General features: G+C 46.1%; 1 protein-coding gene across 1 annotated transcript in view; it reads left to right on the top strand.

The window, feature by feature from the left end:
• Positions 1-8,898, top strand: part of ETV5 (ETS variant transcription factor 5) — a 58,301-nt gene extending 49,403 nt beyond the window's left edge. The window contains exons 12-13 of the mRNA XM_004745196.3: positions 2,637-2,738; positions 6,322-8,898. Coding sequence (XP_004745253.1) covers positions 2,637-2,738; positions 6,322-6,543 — 324 coding nt within the window. The 3' untranslated portion in view covers positions 6,544-8,898. The remainder of the gene's footprint in view (positions 1-2,636; positions 2,739-6,321) is intronic.
• Positions 8,899-12,362: the final 3,464 nt, after the last annotated feature.

Below are 12,362 nucleotides of genomic sequence, written 5' to 3'. Positions count from 1 at the left end.
AATGCCAAGTAGCCAAGTCACACGAGAGGCCTCTTGTGGCTTTGCGCCTCCCTCAGCCAACAGGACCGCTTCGTTTCTGCAGGAATCCTTCTTTCCACCCCACCCTGAAATCCCCTGGTGCTCCACGAGCTCTGAGTGATCCGCTCTCTGACGTTCCAGAACCACTTCTATTCCGCGTGCACACTCTGGCCTCAGGACACGCAGCGGGCAGCGTTGGCTGAGCTCTTTCCCTCCCGGTTGTGTTAACTTCACCATCCCCACTCTTTGTTAAAGCCGGGAAGATACCAACTCCTCGAGAAAGCTGGAAGACGTTGTCATGGGGGGAGCCTGAAGGGTGAAGCGGAGGAGGAAGCTGTTTGGGACGTAATTGTAGGCAGCTGTGTGGCTGAGTAGTGCACTCTGGGTAATTATCCATAATATCCATTACACTGTGCATGGAAATTGTGGTTTTAGAGCTGCGTTTTGGCAGGCCCCCTAATCAAATGTCTTTTGATAGTCATCCAGCTTAGCACCCTCTCAATTATGACTGACTCGGCTTTAATCTGGAGCCATTTTAACTGTGAATCTGCATTAATGAATATTTTGGGGGGTAGGGTTGTTTGTTGAACATGTGGCAGATAACTGATGCCATGGGGAGGTTTAAAAGGATGGGCTTCGAGAAAGAGCTGCTCCCCGTGCTGTGGCTTGCTGTCTCTTGAAGAGGGAGGAAGAGAAATGTGAGGGGTTTTTTTAACTCTTTCAGCCTCTATCCTCAAGATGTGTGTGATCAAAGTAATGAATGGGAAAATGACAGAAAGAGCTGCTAACAAGCTCTTGCCTGCTCCCCTTCCCCCAGAAATGGGGCAGCCTTCATTTCCAGCAGCTTGCCGTTGTGCTTCATCATGCATTACTGTAGAAGGAGCAGCCCTGGGGAGGGCTCCTGAATCACAGGGCCCTGGCCCAAGAGGATGAGTCAGTAACTATGGCTACCAGAGCTGCTTGGAAGTCGGTGCGGATGCAGAACCGCGCTCCAGGAAGCCACTGCATATGCAAGTGACAGCAGAGAGAGGTCAGGGCTGGAGCTGAAGAATCTTCCATAATTGATTTCCACCACTGAATACAGGAAGACGATGAGACTGGGCTTCCTTTTGGGTTCCCGGCATCTAGTGGGCTCACAGCAGTTCAAAGTCAGTTTCGTAGTCATTGCTTTTGAACAGGGTAGAAGGTTGTGTATTGGTTGAGCAGGTCTCTCTTGCACCGCTGTTTCTTTTGGTTGAAAATGTTTATCTTCTGTAGCCAAGGGATGGATTTTTGGTGAAATGTGCCTTTTTTGGCTATTTCAAAGAGAGACTTGGATGGGTAGAGTATGGAGAAAGAAGGAGAGCCAGGGACATCGTGCGTGCCATAGGGGCCCAAAGCAAACGAATGGAAACTTCACTTTCACACGGTCTGTTGCAAGGCAGAGAGGAATCAGAATCATGGCTATTGAATTATTCTAATGTAATTAGGACAGATGCATTCTTTCTTGCTTATCAGATCATTTCTGGCATTTTTAAAGGTCATTTTAGAATCCTGATTTCAGAAGATGTTGCTTTCATTCTGCCCAGATGCTTTAAGTGAAATGCTTTTTTTTTTATCCACTTTCCCATTTGCAGTCTCCCTGCTTCCCACTCCATGTGTAACATCTGTTTTTTTAAAGATCAAAGGAATATAGTTATTTTGTTTTTGTTTTTTTCTTAAGTTTCCAAAAGTGACCTCAAATATTCAAAACATGACCCCTGGTTTCCATACATTTAAAGACCTCTGAGGAGACTCCCATTTCTAAAGTTACTCTTCTATATGGACGGTCATGCTTACAAGTAGGATTTGGACATTGGGATTCTTGAGAGCAGGAATTGCTTGGCTGTCCTGACAATTGAGTAAACTCTACTAGGAAATTTTCTTGCTATCAGGCATCTTTGCCTAAAACTCCAATTACATCTCCCCATCACTGCACCTCAGGTGGACTGGGTTGGATATAATGTACTTCAGAACTGTTTGGGAAGCCCTGTTAATTTTTCATTAAGTGGATAATGGTGCTGCATGTTTTAATGTCCATTCTGCAAGTCTGCTGGGAGCAGGGGATTGGATGGCAGTGGGCTGGAATGATCTGGTTCCCCCTTACTCCATGAGCTGCAGTAAGTAAACAGCTCCCAGCCCCTCGCCAATCTTATTAGAATTGAACTTTTGCTCTGCTGGCCCATTAGCAACTCACTAGTGTGTTTCTAATGTTTCAGGAATGACCATTCTAATTATTCCTTATTGACTGCTACAGAAACCATAGCACTTAATGGCAACATGTTAATGGTCTATGGGTATTGGTCAATAATTCATATGTGGAGAAACAGTAGAGAGCCTGCTTCCTCTGGGCCATTAGCCAAGCCCTCTGTAATCTTAAAGTGCTAGGATCCTTCCACCTCTGGATCTCACCTCTCTTAGCAGTTGTGACTGACTCATCACCTTTGTTGAATATTGGGTCTTGAGGGAATTAAGTATTTTTGCTTCCAGACCATTGGCCAAAGCAGTCAAGTCTCAGAACTGGCGCTCCCAGGATTGGGAGAATACCACTAGGCCCAAGGAACGAGTTTCCATTGCTCTCTACTTCCCTGTCTCTTTAGGTTGCTCGGCGCTGGGGTATCCAAAAGAACCGGCCAGCCATGAACTATGACAAGCTCAGCCGTTCTCTACGCTATTACTACGAAAAGGGCATCATGCAGAAGGTGAGCAGTTACGAGAGGCACCTAGACCACTCTGACCACTTTCAAACATGTCAAGGGCTTCTGTAATACGACTGTGTGTAATGGCTGGGAGAAAATGTTAGCGATTCTGTGGTAGGAAAAAACTTGGGAGAAAAAACTTAAGAGTGAAATGAGATATGAAGAGTATTTCTAATGCTCTTGGGGACGCAAACACCAGAGGCTGCACATGGAACACACTATAGGAAAATTAGGCCCCCCGGCTTTACTTAACCTGCCTCTAATTACCAAAATGTCCAGAAACATAGTCCAACAGTTACATCTGTAAAGGAGTACATGGAGGAGTCAGTTTGAAGGCCTCCACTCCCATAAGAGCTGAGCTGAAGTCTTGCATTGTCAAAATACCCAGACCTCTAAATCTCTTGGTTTCATACTCTCAATAGTGTTAGAGGAGTAAGGAAATCCTATTTCTCTTTCAGAACCTATAGAAAAAACTGGAACTCAAATGTGAAAAACAACAACTACAAAAAAAAAAAACCCACAAGGTTTATAGAATGGCAGCAGAATCAACTAGTACCAGGTCACTCTTTGCAGAATGAAGGCTAAGGCATATTTTGAGGAAGCCGGTACAAAAATCCTCATTGGCTGGGTGGAATGGGACCACAATCTGAAAATTACTTGGATAGGCAGAAGATGGGAATGATTAATCACTGGTTCATCTTTCTTAGCCACCGTATTTTATGCCACGCTCTTACCCAGATTCTAACATTTACACATTTAGGCTGTCTGTGGTGGGTAGCCAGTAAGATGCAGTGGCAGAAGTATACGGCCATGGCTGCTGAAAACCTGTCTGTGCTGAAGCCAGGCTTACCTCTTTCATAGGCAGGTGGTAATGGGACCCCAGTTTCCTCTCACCACCTTCAAAAGTATTAAAGAGTTTGCCATGGGCCTCTCGATAGAGAAGAAAGGTGAAGATAAAGGTAACGTCTTATAGACTTTGTAGTGTTTCATACAGACTCTAAGGCTATTGCTGGTCTGGGTACCATCAACAACTCGTTTCCTCACCCATGCTTCACTGCTTTCACTAGTATGGCCATCTTCTCTTAATTCATGTAGAATTTGTTTACCAAAGAATATACACCACATGCATGGAAGTCATTAGGCATATCAGAAAGTGGGGGGGGGCTATTAAACTGTCATTCTATTTAAGAACTAGAACATTCCTAATGCCTTCATTACCTGGCTAGCCGATCATCACCTCATCACTCCCAAGAATCTGAAGTCCTAAGGCTGGGTCTCCTTTCTTGCCCCCAGTAGCCCCCGTGCACCTCTCCATCACAGTCCTTCTCTCTGTACTGTACTGTGAGCTCCTCTGGGGCAGCGCTGAGGGTTCGACTATAGTGCTTGGCACAGAGTTGATAGACAATCTAAATGGGCAGTCTCTTGACTTCCCCTTTCTGTAAAGCATACAATTCAGTGGTTTTTAAAATATATTCACAGAGTTGTGCAACCATCACCACAATCAATTTTAGAAGATTTTATCGCCCCAGAAAGAAACCCCAAACCCATTCGCAATCACTTTCCATTTTCCCCCAAACCTTTCTCTCTCTCTCTCTCTCTCACACATACACACACACACACACACACCCCTTTTAATGTTAATACTATCAGGTGGAATCCTAAAATTCAGGAAGAAGAGTTATTATTCCTTTGCTATTCCCAACTCCAGATCCAATCTGAGGGAATGTGACCAAGACACAATAACTTGAACTACCAACAATTAGTTTTCCCTGGGACCAGGTCCTCAGTTGTTTCAGGAAGTGGAAGAGAACTTCATTTCTGAGGACGAAACAGGCAGAGTGCTGGGAGGCACAAGAATGAGGCTTGGATGGCTTCCAATCCTAATACTCTCATTTATTAGTTGGATGCTTTAGATTGACCTGCCAAAACTTCTCTTCCCCAAAAAACAAAACAAAACAAATAAACAAAACAATAAAAAAAAAAAACCCTACTGTAATTTCACAGGGTAATATATGTGAAAATGTCCCAGAGGTAATACTGTGCTATGCCATGTAAGGAATTGTTGCTATATTTATGACATGACCCATGAGTGAAAGAAAACTAATTAAGGGTGAATGATAGGATGCCCGCATGGGGAGAGATATAGAAAGCCTGGAGTCCCATACTCTCAGCTTTTGAAAGGGAAAATTGAGGTGCACAGAGGTTAAGACTCATTAGTGACTGAACGAGGATGGGAAGCCATCCACTCCTGGCTCCTGATCTCGTATTATTTCCACTCTGCCCTTCTGCCTCACTCTGCTGCATATATGTACTGGCTTTTGGGGTGGGCCATCAAGAGATTTAGCGTTAAGCCTGTAACTAAATAGGGTTGTTTGGGTATATCTGCTACCCTTACATCTTGTTTTGGTGATGATGCTGCTTGTTCAGTTTTGCTCACACAGCCCCTAATTCCTAGTGCTTGAGTTCCAAAGAACATTGGTGCAGACAACCGTGTTCTGGTGACTAGACAGACATGTCACCATAAAATAAGCTTTCGGACCTATTAGGAGAATTCTACCGTTCCCTCTCTAAGCTGCCACCATAGCAACAGATGTTTTTAAACCCAAGATTTAGAAGCAAAGCCATATTTCTGCAATTGAAAAGAGATTCTAGAATCACAACATAATGACCAAAGGGCAGGGTAAAACTCGACCTTTTGAATTTTTGAGCTTAAACATGTTCATTTTATCAGTAATTTCAGCGGCCTTCCCTTGCCCCTTTGCATTACCCAAGCCAAGCACATTATCAGGCTTGATTTTCAAAGGTGGAGTTCCTCTTGCACTGATGCTAACCAACCAGCAGAGAATGGCTGATCCCATGGACCTGGATGGCTCATCAGCTACATCGTGAAGCCTTTGAATCAAGACCTTTGGTTCTAATAATAAGATAATGCATAAAATTCATAAAAAGATAGTTAGCAGTTCTTCGATGTAGCAGAACTGTGGAATGCAAAATTTTAAATCATTGGTAAGACAAAAAGCAGTTCTGTTTGGCTTTGGAACACATTCAAACTTCTGCATAGGCTTTAATGATCAAATTCCTAGCCTTTTGAAATAACGAAGCTGTACCGTGAAGACTGTGGACTTTGGAGGTAACTGAAAACATGGCCTGACTTCTGCTTTTCACTTTTCAATCTTCCTTGTAACACCAAGCACCGGCCTCAGTATAACCTTTCTTTCTCACCTGTGAATATAACACAGTGAGAATTTGCCTCTAAAAGATCATAAACAAACAAACAAACAAAAGGTGAGCCTATCCAGTGTGAATTTGAAATTGGGGTGTCTTTCAGTCAGTCAGATGACACCGCTGCTGAGCACTGGTGTCAACAAAACACTTGGCACATGAGAGGTCTCCCAGATTTCTCCAAATAAATCGGAATGGTCTGGGCCATCAGCTACTAATGCACGTCCTTTGGTCCCCGGCTCCTTGAGAACTTGTTGACATATGAATACCTCACCATCCTTCCCTTCCCTGGTTTCCTCCCCCCACCCCTGTGACCCCGTGCCCTGTTCCAGCTGGGTCTGAGAAGGTGTGCTTTCTCTCTCAGGTGGCCGGGGAGCGATATGTCTACAAATTTGTCTGTGACCCAGATGCCCTTTTCTCCATGGCCTTCCCCGACAACCAGCGTCCGTTCCTGAAAGCAGAGTCTGAGTGTCACCTCAACGAGGAAGATACCCTGCCGCTGACCCACTTTGAAGACAACCCAGCTTACCTCCTGGACATGGATCGCTGCGGCAGCCTCCCCTATGCTGAGGGCTTTGCTTACTAAGTTTCTGAGTGGCTGAGCGGCCGAACCCTAGAGCTAGCAGTTCCCATTCAGGCAAACGAGGGCAGTGGTTTTGTGTGTGTTTTTGGCTGTTCCTAAAGCTTGCCCTTTGAGTATTATCTGGAGAACCCAAGCTGTCTCTGGATTGGCACCCTTAACGACAGATACCTTGGCTGGGGAGTGGGAACAGGGAAGGGACCGAAAAACCACCAAAAGGCTGGTGCCTCAGCTCTGATCCTGACAAGGTTTCTGGGAAGAGATTGCAAAGAAGCCTCCTTCCCACGGACAATATCTGCAAAGCAATACCTTGTTCAGGTTAGTGCCCACAAACCGGGACAGAGTGTGTGACAATCTGCATTGGTCATGGACTACTAATTGCCTTTACATTGAAGGGCTCTGATTTGCACAATTTATTGACAAAGAAATGACAAACCCATAGAACGTTCGGCGAAGAAGCTGGGGCAGCTCAGCCCATGAAGGGTTAAAAGTAGATCTTAAAATTCGGAGAGCTCTTCAAGCTCAAGCTGAAATGTTTCCCCCTGGGTCTAGAAAGAAGGGGGTGAAAGTCAGAACAGCTGTTACCCACTCCGTGGTTCTCAAATAATAAACCGTCGCTACTCTTGGGAACCTTCTAGCCATGTGGTCACCACGTAGAACAAGCCCCCTTTCTCTTCCCAGTCACACGGCTGTGTGTGGACGGCTTTCATTGTAGAAGGGTGACTTACACTTTTGACAGTATTTTGTTTTGCTTCGATTCGGGGGATCGTTTTGTTTTGGTGGTTGTTTTGGGAAAACAGTTTATAAACTGATTTTTGTAGTTTTGGTATTTAAAGCAAAAAAAAAAAAACAAACCTTTTGGTAACTGTGCACTGCGTCCTTAGCACGGCAGTGCCGACTGATGAAGACGCTGCAGCTTGAAAGGGGCTTTGCTGGGGGCGCCCCCTTAGCCACGCACAAGCCCACTCTATTGCCTGCTTTGTGCTTTCTGCACCAGACAGCCTGACGGAACATTTGCACCTGAGTTGTACATTTTTGAGGTGTGCAGGGCAGCCTGGACACACCGCTTAGATTCCATGTGTATAGTTCCCCGTGTCCTCTAACAAGCCCTCTCTGGAAAGCATATGTACATAATACGCGTCATGTCCATTTGACACCTGGCCACCCGGTGGGAACCCTGGGGCTGTCTGCTGTCTCCCCAGGCATGACCGATGACAATTTCCATTTCATCAGTTCGTTTTCTTTTTTTTTTTTTCTTTAATTCTTGGACTTTAAACCCTGCATAGGATTCAACAGGGTTTGAGATGTACGTGTGACACTGACAGGTAAAACAGTGCTAGCAGTTTAGTTTCCCTCCACCTTATCACAAAAAAAAAAAAAAAAAAAGTTTACTCCAGTTGCTGTATGATACTGGAAAAGTTTTCCACCACCCAGCTAAAGCAATGTGCAAGTCGGCCTCAGAGTAAAGGAGAAGTTCTTAGGAAGTAAGTGGTAGTGCCTTGCTGCCTGCTCCGCTGATAGGATCCCTTGCTCCCCCTCCCGCCCCCCGCGGCACTTAGCACGTTGATAATGACCCCTGGTCTGCACCTGCACCAGACAGTGCTGACCCAGTGAGGGGAAGAAACATGCTTTCCGTTGTTGCCTCTGAACAGGGTGCGCACCCATCTCCACTAGTCCCCCTTCTGATCAGCAGCAGCACGTTCGCAAAGAGGTTCACTAGGGAGAAGGGGCGCGTTTTACAGCTATGAACACATGAGGTTTCCCCCTATTGGAAGCTAATTAGCCCGCCAAGGTATTGAACCTCTAGCTTGGGCCTTAATTAGCATTGTACTCTAATCAAAGGACTCTTCCCCAACCATATTTATAGCTCTCTAACCTACACATAGTCTATATATAGATGCATACTTCACCCCCAGCTGGCTAGAGATTTATTTGTTGTAAATGCTGTATAGGATTTGTTTTTTTTCTTCCTTCTCCTGGTTTGGGTTTTCTTTTCTTGATGGATTTACGCTGTCTTAGCAAGTATGAAACTAACCTTCTGTAGCCTGAGCTCTCCTCCCCACCCCCCACCCCACGCTGTAACTACCGGGCCTGTGCTGTCACGGGACACAGGATGGCGTATCACCGTTGCATTCCCATTGGACTCATGCACCTCCCGGATGGTTTTGGTTTTTTTTTTTTATTTCTTTTGTTTTGTTTTATTTTTGCTTCTTTTCCAGAGTGTGGAAAGTCTACAGTGCAGAAAGGCTTTAACCTGCCAGTTGATTTGAAATACTTTCCCCCGCGCAGGGCCGTATGCAATCCTGCCAAGCTGCGTTATATTCTGTACTGTGTACAATAAAGAAGTTTGCTTTCAGTTTACCAAGTGCCTGAAACCTGCCTCTTTCTTGCCCTCCATGGTCTCACTGGAAAGCAAGCAGAAGCCACCTGGCTTTCTCTCTCTCTCATTCTCTCTGATCTCCCTCTCCCTTAACCTTAATTAATCTGAAATATTATTTAACCTTACCAGTGGACTGGAGTTGAGACTAATTAAAAGAAGCTGGAAATAGAAGTGCCCCATGCTCTTTGGCCTCACCTCTCAAACTCTGGCGAAAAATTGGGATCTGAAGCACGAGGAGGTAGAGAGGTCCTCTTCCCAGCCAGTGGTGAGCGGAGACCACCCCATCCCCTTGTGCCCACCTACCTGCTCAAAATTTGTAACCATTTGCCAAAGCCTAGCTCCCGTTTGGACCCTGGATTTTGTGAAAGATTACTAACTAGGCTAGAACTGTGAGTTCCAGAGTGATTGGAGCTCAGCCCCTCAGATACTTACTTAACCAAGAAGCACCTAAGGAATTCTTCATTACTAATTTTCCCCCAACAAGCTTTGATCTCAACAAGTAAAATTTTTACCAATATCATCAGGCTGTTCCTTGAGAATGACAACAAAGACTTGGGAAAGTCTTGGCCTGTTTCTTTCCTGGCTGTGCAGCAGAAGGAATTTTTCTTCCCGGGTGTCTCCTCCTCGTGGGCATGTATTGTTGGGGGTGGGGGTGTGGTGGAAGGAAATATTGGCTGGGTGCGGGGCGAGGCCATGCCGTGTTACTCTTTCACGTTTTTCTGCACCTTCCTTTGGGCTTTTCAAGACTCCCATTACAGGAGAGAAATAAGTAGAACCTTTTTCCAGGCCTCTTAACAGAAGGCTTTCTGTAAATTTATCTACCGTCTTTCTTTCACTGTTTTACAAGCCTGTAAGTGTACAAACATCTGAGACTGAATCCGTGCATAGCGGCTCGAATTGGAGCTTGTGGGGCCTGAATGCCTGCCACATAAACCCATTAGCTTCGACAGATTAAGAGGAGATGCCTGGGGACAAGGCAGGGGAGCCCAGGACAAGGCGAGCTATGCCTCTCCGCTTCACCACGATAAGTCTGTGACAATCAGTTCCCCATTATTCACGGGCTCATTATCCAACCCGGGCCTGGACCCAGATTGTTAACCTAATGCCGGAGGTCACCAAACACCGGGCCGTCCTTCTAGCGTTGGGCACTAGGATAAGGAAGCCCAGAAAATGTGAAGTTTACTCTTCATCGAGGTCCCCTTTCGTGAGCCAAGCCAGGCAGACAATGCTTACTCAGTTGTTAGATGACAAAGAGGTAGTGTGAGGGTGAAAGAATGCAGTCATGAGAGCCCGGGTATGTGCAGAATCTAAATTCTAACGCAGCTGGGACAAACGTAGACGAAAGTGGAAGAATAACACTCATGTACCCAGATGGTTGGACCCCTTAGACAATCCATTGCCTGGTGGTATAGATGGCTGGAGCTCCGTGTGTGGCCTCTGGAACATAAGCAAAAGGGTTTGTAAAAGGCCAGAAAAGCATCAGTTTTAGCACATATATTTACGTAAGCATTGATTTAATTTAGCATAAGTGCACTGTACTTAAAGTAGGCGGTGGAAGTGAGAGTGGTGGTCAGACCAGATGCTGGGTCCTGACCCCGGCAAATGCACTGATGTCCCAGACGCTGGTCCTTGAGCCATCAGCCTTGCTTCTGCTCCTCCGGTTTAAGATCTGCATCCATACCCAAGCCTTGTTTGTTGACCTTCGCAGTGAACCTTAGAGAGCTCACCTTTGGATGGCACTTAACAGTTTACAGAGCACTTTTTCGTCCCCATTATCTTTTTGGCAGGCTTTCTTAAATGGTAACACTCTGTTGAAATCGAATCTGAAAATACGGCTGTTAAGCCTCCCAAAGTACTTTCTTGGAATGTTCACAGTGGCTGCAGTGGGGAGAGGACTAGACACGGGGGTTCTGGCCCCAACTCTGGGACTGACTGGATTAACTCGATGATCTCAGAGCCATCCTGATCCTACCCCCCAGGTCAGCAAGTGCATTGACAAGCCGATGCCTCTGGATCTTTTAGGAGGTATGGGAGAGAGGAGTTTCTTCGGGAGTTCAAGGTGTGTGTGTGTGTGTGTGTGTACATACACATGTGTGCAAAGGTTTAACAGTTAAAAACATTCTCAAGTCATTACTTCTGAGGAAGTTATGAGCTGAGTCCCACCATTAAAGGTATGTGCTTGTTCATTTCCCAGGCCTCTGCGGGGCACCTGCTAGAAGCCAGGCACTGCTGGATGCTGAAGATAAATGACTTCGGATGGCCTTTTTCAAATAAAACCCTGTTCGTGGCACGGTAGTACCTTAGTGACTCCATAAACGGTGTAGTCCCTGGCTCACGGCGGCTTGGTCACAAACGCCACTGACACCGCCTTCTTCGGACCACACTGACCAGAGGCTGAGGAGGGCAGGCATTTCCCCTCAAGGTACTTCCCACCAGGAAGAGCAGAGGATAGACCCGGGGGTCCGTGTGCTGGGAACTGTTGGCAGAGGCAGGAACGCCGGCAAAGGGCTTAGGCAAAGCAGAGCAGGGATGTGGGGTGGTGACGCCCACTTCCCGCATTAGCCCGGCTCTCCTGGATGACCTTGGTTGTTCCGTCTCCATACTTAAGGTGGGTGATTCTTTGCTTCCGTCGTTCTGTTAACCAACATTTATCAAGCATCTCTTTTGTATAAGACAGTGCAATAGATGCTTCGAGAAGGGCGTGGGGGTCACACAGGGAAACCCACCCTCCCCTTAAACAGCTCACAGGCTAGTGGGGAAAATGGTTTTCTACGTGAAACTAGAATACAAGTTGTAACTATTACTCATCCAGTAAATTGTGCCTGTGCTATGCCAGGCACAGCTCTGCGATCAGTGGTGGGAAGACAAAAAGAGGTGCAAGTCTCTTGCTCTCAGGGATCTTGCCTTTGGGGGAGGGGGTAAAAATCACATGAAACACATAGTGATGTGTTCTTTAGATGGTGTTCAGTACTGCGGCAAAAATAAAGCAAGGAAGGGAAATAGTGAAGGGTGAAGTGTGGGGGTTGTGATTCTAAGCAGGGATGTCAGGGAAGACCTCACGGCTGGATAAAGACTTGAAAAAAGTAAAATACCCGGATGGATCGCTGAAGGAAAAGCATGTGGACAGAGGGAAGAGCAAGTGCGAGGCCCTGGAACTTTGAATACTGAGGAATATTGAGGAATAGCAAGGCCTGTGACTCACATCAGAGGGAGTGAGATACGCCGGGGCACACAGAGAGAGAAAGGCAGAAAGAAGTTGTGGTTGTATTATCTAGGGACAGGCAGGCTCTCGAAAGACTGACCTTTGCTCTCTTAATGTTTAGCTGTCAGAGGTTGACATAATCTGACCTGTATTTGAAAGGACCCCTCTGGCTGCAGAGTTGAAAATAGATTATAGAAAACAGGGAAGGAAGCCCAAGCCTGTATCGTGGGCTATACAGTAATG

The sequence above is a fragment of the Mustela putorius genome, unplaced genomic scaffold (assembly GCF_011764305.1).
Source record: "Mustela putorius furo isolate JIRA1106 unplaced genomic scaffold, ASM1176430v1.1 tig00003834_pilon_pilon_pilon, whole genome shotgun sequence".
Classification (NCBI taxonomy): Eukaryota; Metazoa; Chordata; class Mammalia; order Carnivora; family Mustelidae; genus Mustela; species Mustela putorius.
The sequence above is the reverse complement of the archived record's forward strand: the minus strand, read 5'-3'. Positions and strand labels throughout refer to the sequence as shown.